This window comes from Papio anubis, chromosome 14 (assembly GCF_008728515.1).
Source record: "Papio anubis isolate 15944 chromosome 14, Panubis1.0, whole genome shotgun sequence".
Taxonomy (NCBI): domain Eukaryota; kingdom Metazoa; phylum Chordata; class Mammalia; order Primates; family Cercopithecidae; genus Papio; species Papio anubis.
The window spans coordinates 26,095,283-26,109,129 of NC_044989.1; the positions used below are offsets into that span (position 1 = coordinate 26,095,283).

The 13,847-nt window shown below is 43.8% G+C and overlaps 1 protein-coding gene across 2 annotated transcripts in view; it reads left to right on the top strand.

The window, feature by feature from the left end:
• Window positions 1-13,847, top strand: part of DRC1 (dynein regulatory complex subunit 1) — a 55,634-nt gene that overhangs the window by 17,718 nt on the left and 24,069 nt on the right. The window contains exons 3-7 of one of the 2 annotated variants that reach the window (XM_003908376.4): window positions 1,911-2,023; window positions 5,184-5,367; window positions 10,495-10,632; window positions 11,639-11,725; window positions 13,017-13,139. In XM_003908376.4, coding sequence (XP_003908425.2) covers window positions 1,911-2,023; window positions 5,184-5,367; window positions 10,495-10,632; window positions 11,639-11,725; window positions 13,017-13,139 — 645 coding nt within the window. The remainder of the gene's footprint in view (window positions 1-1,910; window positions 2,024-5,183; window positions 5,368-10,494; window positions 10,633-11,638; window positions 11,726-13,016; window positions 13,140-13,847) is intronic. The other variant, XM_009183831.4, reaches the window with a different exon arrangement.

The window sequence follows — 13,847 nt, forward strand, 5'->3', positions numbered from 1 at the left end:
TTTGGATTTTTAATTTTACTTTGAGTCTTAAATACTTGATTCAGAAATTTCTGGAACTCCAGTGATTGGTTAGCACATGGTACTTATGCAGAAGTGTCTGATGTTCACATTGAGTAGAAACTAGAAAATTACCCCAAACTGCAGGGAAGTCATTACTTCCTTATGCATGTAAAACCATTTGGTATAAGTGAGAAAACTGCAGGCAATAACAAAAAATCTAGAGTGCCCTGGATATCTGGGTTAAAGCTCTGTTCTGTATTCAATGAAACTACATTTCAAATTTTTCATATAGTGAGATCAAGTGAAGTCTCTGGTAATTTCTGTGACTCCTTGGTATAGAAGTTTTATAGGCTCCTAGTTTAAAAATTATTTGAGAGTTGGAAAGTTTATAACTTCCAAAAATACTTGGAAAAACTTAGGCATAACCTAAGGATACTTGAACTTTTTGTTGAGAGGATTTATCATCTTGAATAACATCACAACAAGGCTAGGAGTGAAGATACTGGAGATGGAATTTACGAAGAGGGATTTAGAAGGATGGCACCAATTACAAAATCCCTGAGCCCATTAAGGAGAGAGCAGTGCAGCCAGCTACAATCTTTTCCTGCATTAGAATCCATATAACGAAAGACTCCACATATCATTAGCTGCAGCAAGGCAGAAGCTTGTTTCTCTGTCTCAACAGTTGAGAGTATAAGCAGTCCAGGGCTGACATGGATGGGGTCTGCTTGATTATGAGACCTCAGCTCCCTCTGCCATTGCTTGAGTTGCCTTCATCTGCTCCTCACCTTTTACTTGAGCCCCACATGCCAGCCTGGGAGAAGGGACAGAAGTGGGGCAGCAGAGGGTACACCTTTTCCCTTGAAGGCACAGTTCAGAAGTGGCACACATCACTTCTCATGTGTCATTGATCAGATAGTATTCTAGGTGCAAGGGAGGCCGGGAAAGTTACCTATTTTGGGAAGCCATGTGCCCAGCAAAAATTTGAGTGTTCTGTTACTAAAAGGAGAGGGAGAAATGGACATGGGAGGACAACTGTTGTTATCTGCCTCACTGTCATTATCTGCCTCACCTCCCCAACTGAGGTTCTTCAAAAGGCTCCTGGCAGTGTCAGTCACTTGGAGATCTCCTGGGGAAAGGGCTGAGATGAATGTATAGTACCTGCCGGTGTAAAAGTTGGCTGCTGCCTACTCTACAGTGAATAAAGTACATTGAGAACTGCAGAGTGCTTTTTAAAAATTTTTTATTTTGCCCAGGAATGGACAAAAACTTACCACAGTAGGATATTAATGATGCCCTTCTAGCCAAACACAGTGACTTTTCCCCAGGCCTCATCCTATTATGACTGGATACTGGACTTTTCTTTCTCCTTCTCTTTTTTCTTTTCTCTTTTTTTTTTTTTTTCTGAGATAGGGTCTCACTTTGTCGCTCAGGCTGGAGTGTAGCAGCGTGACCTCGGCTCACTGTAACCTCTGCCTCCCAGGTTCAAATGATTCTCCTGCCTCAGCCTCCTGAGTAGCTGGGATTACAGGCACCCGCCACCACGCCCGGCTAATTTTTGAATTTTTAGTAGAGATGGGGTTTCACCATGTTGGCCAAGCTTGTCTCGAACTCCTGACCTCAAATGATCCACCCACCTTGGCCTCCCAAAGTGCTGGGATTGCAGGCGTGAGCCACTGTGCCTGGTCAAGAACTGCAGAGTGCTTTTAAATTGTGAGCTGTAAAACCACATCACAAATGTCCTGATAGAAAAGGGTTGCTATACAGGGGCTACTCTTAAAAGTCTTAAGGTAATTGCTGCTTCCCGCTTGAATGGATAGAAGAGCTACGGACAGTTGTGCAAAAATGTTTCTGACTTTACACATTATTTACAAAGTGTTCTAGCTTTGTCAGTTCTTCTCTCTTTTCAGAAATTGGCTAAACTTCTGCTCTGTGGCACCGAGTTGGTGACAAATATCCAGGTGGCTATAGATATCAGAGAGATTCACAGGAGAGTCGAAGAAGAGGAGATAAAGCGTCAGAGGTAAGGACCACACCACTCTGTACCTGGTGGACGTGAAGGTAATCTCCTCCATGGGCCCGCAGTTCTCCTGAGTCGTTGGAGAGTGACCTTGTCCACCTTAGGCAATTCCCTTCCTGCCCTTATAAGTTCTCCCTCCCTCCCTCCTCTTCTCTCTCTCTCTCTCTTTTTTTTTTTTTTTTTTTTGAGACGGAGTCTCGCGCTGTGTCACCCAGGCTGGAGTGCAGTGGCGCGTTCTCGGCTCACTGCAAGCTCCGCCTCCCAGGTTCAGGCCATTCTCCTGCCTCAGCCTCCGAGTAGCTGGGACTACAGGCGCCCGCCACCACGCCCGGCTAGTTTTTTTGTATTTTTAGTAGAGACGGGGTTTCACCATGTTAGCCAGGATGGTCTCGATCTCCTGACCTCGTGATCCGCCCGCCTCGGCCTCCCAAAGTGCTGGGATTACAGGCTTGAGCCACCGCGCCCGGCCTTTTTTCATTTTTGAGACGGAGGTTCGCTCTTGTTACCCAGGCTGGAGTGCAGTGGGCGTGATCTCAGCTCACCGCAACCTCCACCTTCTGGGTTCAAGCGATTCTCCTGCCTCAGCCTCCTGAGTAGCTGGGATTACAGGCATGCACCACCATGCCAGGCTAATTTCGTATTTTTAGTAGAGACAGGTTTCACCATGTTGGCCAGGCTGGTCTTGAACTACTGACCTCAGGTGATCCACCCGCCTTGGCCTCCCACAGTGTTGGAATTACAGGCGTGAGCGACCACACCTAGCTATCTCTTCTCTCTTTTCTTTCCTCCCTTCCTCAAGCACTACACTACTGATGCGTGCCAAGCTGTGTGTATACAAAAGGAGTGAAACATGGCCTCTGTTTGTGGTATTCACAATCTAGTCAAGAGACACATGGAAACACCCACAATTTGTGGTAAAATAGATAATGTGTAAAGGGTTGTAGTAACACACACAAGGAGGCCTTAAATTGTATCTGCAGAGATTAGAGAAAACTTCCCAGGCAAGGTGACACTGAGTTGGGCTGTGAGGGATGAATAGGAGTTTGAGGAGTTGAAGAGTAGGCATTTTAGGCAGAGGGAACCCTTGAGCAGAGGTGTGAGATCCCATGATATGCTTGGGAATGGCATGATAGTGAAGGATGTGTGCGGGTGGTAGAAGAAAAGAGGCTAAGAAGGTCAACTGGGCAGTCCTGGGTTTCAATTGGTGAGAACGACCAGACCCAGGAGCACCTCAGTGTTATGTGTAAAGGTGGCAGCATTATTAAAGAATATGAAGGGCTCCATGTCTAGAAGGATGGAGGGTCACAGGGATAATAGGAACCTGTGTCAGGTCCTCAGCTCCAGTCCTCAGGAGGCAGGCTGCCCTGCATGCCCATATCCCAGGTCTCAGGCTGTCCAGCAGGGAGGCATAGCAGCTTAGAAGAATTAAACTTCTTTGGTTTGCACACAGAAGTAGACGGATTGCAGGTCCTCATTTAAACTTTGGATTGTTCTTCAATTAATTTCTTCAACAATTAGAAGAGCAACCACTTGGCCAGGCGTGGGGTGGCCCACGCATGTAATCGCAGCACTTTGGGAGGCCAAGGTGGGTGGATCGCTTGAGGTCAGGAGTTGGAGACCAGCTTGGCCAATATGGTGAACCTCCATCTCTACTAAAAATACAAAAAATTAGCTGAGTGTGGTGGCATGTGCACACCTGTAGTCCCAGTACTCAGGAGGCTGAGGCAGGAGCCTCACTTGAGCCCAGGAGGCGGACGTTGTAGTGAGCCGAGAGTGTGCCACTGGACTCCAGCCTAGGCAATGGGAGTGAAACCCTGTCTTTAAAAAGAAAGAAAGAAAGCAACCACTTGACCATTTTGGCTCATCATATACATACAGGGGACGATTTTAATAATATTTTTAGTTGTTCAGCATAAGTAGTTCCCTTGTTAGCAACATTAGCAGCTCTACCAGTAAAGGTGGTTGACTTTTATTCTCGAAACTTCCCACTGCCTGTATGGGCTGTACCAGGAATAGAGTTGGCAGATTCCCAGCAGGGTTGGCTTGTGAAAGGCGGGGAAGGTCATGCAAGGAGTTAGGCCTCATCCGCTAGCCACAGAGGAACACTGAAGGTCTCAGGTGGCAGGTTACAAGGTTAGTGTGCTGTGGAAAGGTGACCTGACAGCTCTTTCTCATTTCTTGAAATAAAAAAGTTGATTAAATTTAAAAGGTGTCCTAGCTTGGAAGGTGGGGTGGGTGTGGGATGGGACAGGGAGAGAGGATTGCAGGATGTTTAAGCTGTGACTTCGGTTCCTCAGGTAGTTTGTTTGGAGATGCTGTCATAGGATTAGTCTGTTACAAGGAGCAGAGAGTCTCTGGGAGATATCCTAGCCACTGTTTCCAGAGGGACCCCAGCTCAGCTGTCCTGTCTTCCTGCCACCTTGCCCCAGCCTTGGTGTGCTCTGTCACAGAGATTTTTTGGAATTTATGGAAAGGCTCTCCCTATTTTCCATTCCTCGTGGTGGAGTTTCCGTGTTTGTACATTCCACTAGTCATTTATTGGTAACTTGGGAGAGGAGTAGCCAGACAATTGAGGTCATGTTGCTAATAAAAAATTGATAATTTAAGTACCATGTGTTAAGTGACTCCCACGCTGAGCACCTGTGCTGTGTGCATCATTGTATTTCATCCTGACAACAGCCAGTCACGTGAAGGTAGATACTTTTCATCCACTCCATTTTACAGAAGAGAAAAAGTGAGGCTTGAAGAGGTTATGCAGCTTGTCTAAAAGGTTGACAGTCAGTTAGGAGCCAGGTCAGGACTTGAACATAAGCTCGTGACTCCAGAGACCCAGTTGTGTTTAACTGTTGTGTGTTATCATCTTACTCAGAAGCCGGTGACCAATTGATCTTGGTGTGTGTGTGTGTGTGTGTATGTGTGTATGTGTAGCCTTAATGTTGATCTGTTTTTGCTATGTGTCATTTTCTTTACTTAGCTTAAGTTACTTGTAGTCAAGCATTAAACAAAAAGATTTCTCAGCATTGAGTTTGATTTTGCGTGGGTGTGTTTGGGCAGTGTCCAGTACCTGAGTTTTATATTCTAGAGATTCTAGAGAATACACCTGCTCTATTGGAAGGCAGCATCTGGAGCTGGGCTGGCATGGCTGGCATGTTTGTATTTGCAGGATTGAGAAGCTGGAGAATGAAGTTAAGACCAGCCAGGACAAATTTGACGAAATCACCTCAAAGTGGGAAGAGGGCAAGCAGAAGAGAATTCCCCAAGAGCTGTGGGAAATGCTCAATACCCAACAGCTGCACTGTGCTGGCCTCTTAGAAGATAAGAACAAGCTCATCAGCGAGTTACAGCAGGCAAGAGGCGCGGGCCCTCCAGCCCAGCCACTGGGGATCTGCCTGGGATTTAGCTGGGTTATTGGTTTGCTTTTCCTGAATGGAAAAATATAGAAACCTTTTACTTCATTATTTAGAATCCTGTACAACTCATGTTATAAACTTTTTCTTTTCTTTTTTTTTTTTTTACGATGGTAAGAAACACATAACATTAAATTTGCCATCATAACCATTTTAAAGTGTATAGTTCATGGGCTGGGTGCAGTGGTTCATGCCTATAATCCCAGCACTTTGTGAGGCCGAGGCAGGCGGATCACTTGAGATCAGGAGTTTGAGACCAGCCTGGCCAACATGGTGAAACCCCATCTCTACTAAAAGTATAAAAATTAGCCGGGTGTGGTGGCACACACCTGTAATCTCAGCTACTCGGGAGGCTGAGGCAGGAGGGTCACCTGAACATGGGAGACAAAGGTTGCAGTGAGCCGAGATCACGCCACTGCACTCTAGCCTGGTCGACAAAGCGAGTGAGACTCCGTCTCAAAACAAAAAACAAAAAACTATAGTTCAGTCATGTTAAGTATACAGCATTCAGATGCAGCAGATCTCTAAGAACTTTTCATCTTGCAACGTGCCCCTTAGATACCAATTCCCTCTTCCCCTTCCCCCTAGCCCTTGGTAATCACCTTTCTACTTTCCGTTTCTGTGATTTTTGACCACTCTATTAGATACTTCCTGTGAGTGAAATCATACAGCATTTGTCCTTTTGTGACTAGCATATTTGGCTTAGTGTGATGGACTTCATTGTAGCACGTGACAGGACTGCCTACTTTTTTAAGGCTGCATAGTATTTCATTGCATATGTATACCACATCTTGTTTTATACATTCTCCTGTGAATGGACATTTGGGTTGGATTTCACCTTTTGGCTATCGTGAGTAATACTGCTGTGAGTATGGGTATACACGTATCTCTTTGAGATCCTTCTTTGAATTATTTGGATGTACACTTAAAAGTAGGATAGTACTAGGCCGGGCGCGGTGGCTCACGCCTGTAATCCCAGCACTTTGGGAGGCCAAGGCGGGCGGATCACAAGGTCAGGAGACTGAGACCACGGTGAAACCCCGTCTCTACTAAAAATACAAAAAATTAGCCAGGCGCGGTTGTGGGCGCCTGTAGTCCCAGCTACAGGGGAGGCTGAGGCAGGAGAATGGCGTGAACCCGGGAGGCAGAGCTTGCAGTGAGCTGAGATCGCGCCATTGCACTCCAGCCTGGGCGACAGAGCGAGACTCCGTCTCAAAAAAAAAAAAAAAAAAAAAGTAGGATAGTACTTTTGGTAATATGGTAATTATGGTAATATGGTAATGTGGTCATATGGTAATTCTATTTTTAATTTTCTTAGGAACCTCCATACTGTTTTTTATAATGACTGCACCATTTTACATTCCCACTAACAGTACACAAGGGTTCTAACTTCTCTGTATTCTCACCAACACTTACATCCTGTTTTTTGTGATAGTTTCCGTGTTGATAGTGTGAGGTGATATCTCCTTGTGGTTTGGATTTACATTTCCCTAATGATTAGAGATGTTGTGCATCTTTTTCATGTGTTTCTTGGCCATTCGTATATCATCTTTGGAGAAATGTCTATTTAAATCCTTTGCTTATTTTTAATTTGGGTTGTTTTTGAGTTACAGAAGTTCCTTATGTATTTCGGACATTAACCCCTTATCAGATATATGATTTTCAATTATGATTTCCTGTTCCATATATTGCCTTCTTATTCTTGATTTTTTTTTTTTTTTTGATGTGCAAACATTTCTGAGTTTGGTGCAGCCCCATTTGTCTATTTTTGATTTTGTTGCCTGGGCTTTTGGTGTTATATCCAAGAAATTATTGCCAAATCCAATGTGTAGAAGCTTGTCTCCTACATTTTCTTCCAGGAGTTTAATAGTTTTAGGTCTTTAATCAATGTTGAGTTATTTTTGTATATGGTATAAGGTAAGGGCCCAACTTCATTCTTTTGCCTGTGAATATCCAGTTTTCTCAATATCATTTGTTGAAGAGACTATCCTCTCACCACTGTATAGTCTTGTCAAAAGTCATTTGACCATAGATGCAGGGGTTTGTATATCATTCATTTACCATTTTGACCCTTGTCAAAAGCCATTTGGTCATATATGTAGGAGTTTATTTCTGGACTCTCTAGTTCCCTTGGTCTATATATCTATTTTTATGTCAGTACCACACTCTTTTAATTACTGTTGCTCTTTGTAGTTTTTTTAGAGACAGAGTGCTGTCGCTCATGCTGGAGTGCAGTGGTGTGATCTCGGCTCACTGCAACCTCTGTCTCTAGGGTTCAAGCAATTCTTCTGCCTCAGCCTCCCGAGTAGCTGAGACTACAGGCGTGTGCCACCATGCCTGGCTAATTTTTGCATTTTTAGTAGAGACGGAGTTTCACAATGTTGGTCAGGCTAGTCTCGAACTCCTGACCTAGGTGACCCACCTACCTCAGCCTCCCAAAGTGCTGAGATTACAGATATGAGCCACTGCACCCAGTCTGTAGTATATTTTGAAATCAGGGAATGTGGGGCCTCCAACTTTGTTCTTTTTCAAGATTATTTTGGCTATTTGGAGTCCCTTGAGATTCTGAATTTTACGAATTTTAGGATGGTTTTCCTATTTCCACAAAAAATAATGTTGGGATTTTGATAAGGATTGCATTGAATCTGTAGATTATTTTGTATAGTGTGGACATTTTAACAGTATTGAGTCATCCAATTCATAAGCACAGGATATCTTCCATTTGTTTATGTCTTCTTTGATTTCTTTTAGTAATGTTTTACAGTTTTCAGTGTACAAGGCCTACTTGGTTAAGTTTATTCATAAGTATTTCATTCTTTTTGGTGCTATGGTAAATAGATTATTTTCTTAATTTCCATTTTGGATTGGTCATTATTTGCATATAAGAATGCAACTGATTAAAATTTTTTTAAACTTTTAATTTAATTTTTTTGAGACAGAGTCTCGCTCTGTTGCCCAGGCTGGAGTGCAGTAGACTGATCTTGGCTCACTACAACCTCCACCTCCTGGGCTCACATGATCCTCCTGCCTCAGCCTCCCAAGTAGCTGGGATTTGTGCTTTTAGTAGAGATGGGGTTTCACCATGTTGCCAAGGTTGGTCTCAAACTCCTGACCTCAAATTACCCACCCACCTCCACCTTCCAAAGTGTTGGGATTACAGGTGTGAGCCACCACATCTGACCTTTTTTTTAAATTTAAAATTAAAAAACTTTATGGGTAGGTGTATATATTTATGGGGTACATAAGATATTTTGATACAGCCATACAATGTGTGATAATCACATTGGGGTAAATGGGGTATCCATCACTTCAAGCATGTATCATTTCTTTGTGTTACAAACATTCCAGTTATACTCTTTTAGTTATTTTAAAAGGAACAATAAATCTAGCTGTTCTTAGTCACCCTGTTGTGCTGTCAAATAGTAGATCTTATTCATTCTAACTATATTTTTGTACCTATTAACCATCCCCATTCCTCCCCGACCCCCCACACTACACTTCTCAGTCTCTGGTAACTGTCATTCTACTTTCTATCTCCACGAGTTCAATTGTTTTAATTTTTAGCTCCCACAAACAAGTGAGAACATGCAAAGTTTGAATTTTTGTGCGTGGCTTATTTCATTTAACACAATGCCTTTCAATTCCATCCACGTTTTTGTAAATGACAGGATCTCATTCTCTTTTATGGCTGAATAGTACTCCATTGTGTCTATGTACCACATTTGCTTTATCTATTCATCTGCTGATGGACACTTAGGTTGATTCCAATTCTTGGCTATTGTGAATAGTGTAAATTTTGATTTTATGTCCTGCAACTTTGCTGAATTTGTTTAAGTTCTAACAGGTTTTTGTGTGTGTGAAATCTTTAGTTTTTCTGCATATAAGATCATGTCATCTGTGAACAGAGATAATTTTAACTTCCAACTTTGATGTCTTTTCAAGTGATAAACTTTTAATTAGAAGTAAAAGCTTTGTCATAATTGTAGAATTATTAGCTATCTAATAGAAATATAGTCATGCATCACTTAATGATGGGGATATACTCTGAGAAATGCATTGTTAGGTGATTTCATTGTTGTGAGAACATCATAACGTGCCTACACAAACCTAGATGGTATAACCTACTACACACCTAGGGTATATGATATAACTTATTGCTCCCAGGCTACAAACCTGTCTCGAATGTTACTGTACTGAATACTGTAAGCAACTGTAATGCAGTGCTAAGTATTTGTGCATCTAAACAGAAAAGGCACAGTAGAAATACCATATTATAATCCTATGGGACCACTGTCATATATGTGGTCCATCACTGACTGAAATGTTGTTACGTGGCGCATGACTGTAGTATTTTTACAGCAAATGCTGTTCCAGAGTTTAGTCCTTAGTTGAAGAATGCAACTTAGTCTGCAGTAGATACTTTCCTGTGTTGGAACCTGGACATTAATTGCTCAGCTGGGACAATCTAGGTTTTCTGGGAGCTTGCAGGGAGATTTGCAGCAGGTGATAACATTGAGGGGTTTGGTCCTGGGTGCTTGTTAAGAGCTTTGCGTTGGGCACAGCCCATTCCACTCCATCTACTGTGCTTTATCTCAGGCCTTCTAAGACTCTTCTGAAGCCACTTTCTCTTTGTACAGTTTATTATTATTATTATTATTATTATTATTATTATTATTGAGACAGGGTCTTACTCCATCTCCCAGGCTGGAGTGCAGTGGTGCAATCATGGCTCACTGTAGCCTCCACCTTCTGGGCTCAAGAGATCCTCCCACCTCAGCCTCCCGAGTAGCTGGGACCACAGGCGTGCATCACCACATCTGGCTAATTTTGTATTTTTTTATAGAGACAGAGTTTTGCCATACTACCCAGGCTGGTCTCCTGAGCCGAAACACCTGCCTCAGCCTCCCAAAGTGCTGAGATTATAGGTGTGAGCCACTGTGCCCAGCCCTCTTTGTACAGTTTCATGTCCTAGCGTTGACAGATTCTGGTGAGAGGGGTCTAGAGATAGTGCTTGGCACCTTCTGCTCCTGACAGTTTGTGGCCAGCCTTTTCCATGCTTTTTTCTAGGAGTTAAAAACAAAGGATGACCAGTATGTGAAGGATTTGAAGAAACAGTCAGATGACATCTGCCTGCTTCTGGAGCGGATGGAAGAACAGGTGAAGAATGTGATGAAAACCTTTCGTGAGGAGCTCTATAACATTGAGGTAACGGTGTGAAAGGACCTGGTTTCTGCTCTTGGGGGGCCCCTGGGAGGAGGTCTAGGTCTGTCCTAATGATCTAAGGAGGGCCCTAGATGACTTCTCTGTCTTCCTCTGATTTCTGTTTCTGCTCTCAGGTTTTATTAATTTATTTACTCATTCATTCATTTGACAAGTACATATCAAGTGTCTACTATATGCTGGGCACTGTTCCAGGGGGCTAGGAATGCAGCTGTGAACAAAACAAAGTTCCTGGTAGAGCCTGTATTCTAGTAGGAGGCAGCTAGACAATAAACAAGTTACTAAATATATTATTTCACAGGTGGTCATAAGTGTTTTGAAAGAAAATAAGACGAGCAAGGGGTTGGGGAATAAAAAAGGGGGATTAGCACTCCATAAGCATAAACCCTATACGAGGCATTTCTTTGTTTCTTTATGGCAATTGGGGCAGACAGTGGCAAAGGGGAGTGCTGCATAGGATTCAGGAATCAGTATTTTGAATTTGAATGAAATGTTCAAGATTGAGATTGAGATTTAGCCCTTTCCAAGATGGAAGAGAGCCAAGAGGTTGGAGGCCTCTCTCTCTCTCTGGGTTGTTGGAGACTTATTTCTGCATTCCCAAACCTACCCCTTGTGAGCTTCATGCTGCCTTTGCTTCATGGGAACCCCAACCATGGCAACGCATCAACGGTAGTCAGTTGAATTACACACCAGGGCCTGCCGTGTGACTGACAACAGGGGCACTGGCCTTCCTCCAGTTCCCTCCCAAGCCACGGGACTGTTGAAACATCTCCTGTCTGCATTCGGATATTGTCTTCATAACAGCTAATTTCCATGCAGCTCCTTCCATAGCCATTTGGTCTCATGAAACTTGGCAAGTCTGCATTTGAAATTGACTTTTACTGTGTGGTTGTTGGTACAGCATTCATACAGTTACCTAAAAGTTCTTTGATACTGGTAGGACCTGCCCAATCAAAACAGATGCAAGAGTCTTTTTCCTTCTTGGTCATAGAAAGCATTTGAGGTGGAACGCCAAGAGCTACTGGCCAGTAATAAGAAGAAATGGGAGCGGGCCCTTCAGGCTCATAATGCCAAAGAGGTAAAGGGTGGAGGCTGTCAAGGGTGATCTGTGGGATCTGGGTGGTTTCTATTGTGACTGAATTCGCTAGCCTTTCTGTATTTTTTTTTTAGATAGAGTCTTGCTCTGTCACCCAGGCTGGAGTGCAGTGACCTGATCTCAGCTCACTGCAAGCTCCGCCTCCCGGGTTTATGCCATTCTCCTTCCCCAGCCTCCCGAGTAGCTGGGACTACAGGTGCCCACCACCTTGCCCAGCTAGTTTTTTGTATTTTTTAGTAGAGACGGGGTTTCACCGTGTTAGACAGGATGGTCTCGATCTCCTGACCTCGTGATCCACCCGTCTCAGCCTCCCAAAGTGCTGCGATTACAGGCTTGAGCCACTGTGCCTGGCCTTTTTTTTTTTTTTCTCTTTGAGATGGAGTGTCGCTTCTGTCGCCAGGCTGGAATGCTGTGGCGCGATCTTGGCTCACCGCAACCTCTGACTCCCTGGTTCAAGTGATTCTCCTGCCTTAGCCTCCCAAGTAGCTGGGATTACAGGCGTATGCCACCATGCTAATTTTTGTATTTTTAGTAGAGATGAGTTTTACCATGTTGACCAGGATGGTCTCAATCTCCTGACCTCGTGATCCACTCGCCTTGGCCTCCCAAAGTGTTGGGATTATAGGCGTGAGCCTCCACGCCTGGCCACCTTTTTGTGTCTTGAGTCGAATTGCTGTGGCTAAATACTACTGCGTTCATTACTGCACTTCCTAGCTAATCAGTGTGGCCTTGCAGATGGGGATTGTCTCTTTGGTGGTGGTGAGTACCACCTGGGCAGCTTGCTGTGTTTTCCATGGTCCCGTCACTTTCCCCTTTGTTTACTGGGTATCTCACCCAGCTGTGAGTATTCATGGCCCAAGGTGTTTTAAGACACATTTTTAAGGGGTGTTTATTATCACTTTATTTCAGAGTTGTAAAGAACAAAGAAGTGACTCGACCAAGATCCAATAGACTTTTCAGAAATATAAACATCTGATTTCAGGGTCTGTGCATAATTTCTTGTCTTTTTTTCAAATATTTAGACTTCAAGGAGATGAGCTTAATTTCATAATGGAGCATTCCTCTTAGAGTTTCTGGAGTAATGACTCCATTAGGCAATATGAGCCAAGTCCTAAAAGCCTTGGGTATTCAGGACTTCGGAAAGCCACCAGACTCCCCGTGGAGCCATGAAACTTCCAAAGTCTCCCCTGTGTCATGCTGGTCAGGCCATCCAAAGGATTGAGGTGGGGCAAGGATGGTCCCTGACTTTTCTCCTGTCTTCCTGTGCCTTTAGCTGGAGTATCTTACCAACCACATGAAAAAAGTGGAGGACTATGAGAAGCAGCTGAACAGGCAGAGGATCTGGGATTGTGAAGAATACAACACGATCAAGATCAAGCTGGAGCAGGATGTGCAGGTGCAGCAGCTGGTCCTCACTAGGGTGCCTGGGTGGCGGAGCAGATGGCCAACACCTGTGAATGTTTCCTATTTAGCAACTACCTGTGATATTCTAGAGGTAGTCCCTTCAGCACGTATTTATTAATCATCTGCCTTCTTTTAAATATTCATATCTGAAGGAGCTCATGTACAGGATATATGCAGAGAGATGCTTTCTTTAAGAAACCAGTGGAGGTGAGCTGAGCATGGTGGCTTACACTTGTAATCGCAGCACTTTGGGAGGCCGAGGAGGGAGGATCACTTGAGACCTGGAGTTCGAGATGAGCCTGGGCAACATAGTGAAACTGTGTCTCGGCAAAAAATAAAAAGAAATTAGCTGAGCCTGGTAGCACACACCTGTAGTCCCAGCTACTCAGGAGGCTGAGGTTGGAGGGTCATTTGAGCCCAGGAGTTTAAGGCTGTAGTGAGCTGTGATCACACCACTGCACTCCAACCTGGGCAACAGAGCAAGACTTTGTCAGAAAGAAAGAAAGAGAAAGGGAGAGAGAAAGTAAGAGAGGAAAAAAAAGGAAAAGAAAGAAAGGAAAAAGAAAGAAAGAAAAAGAAAGAAAGAGGAGAGGGAGGGAAGGAAGGAAGGAGAAAAGAAAAGAAAAAAAGAAAAGAAAAAAGAAAAGAAAGGAAGAGAAAGAAAGAAAAACTGCCAAGATACTACAGAGGTCTGGAAGCC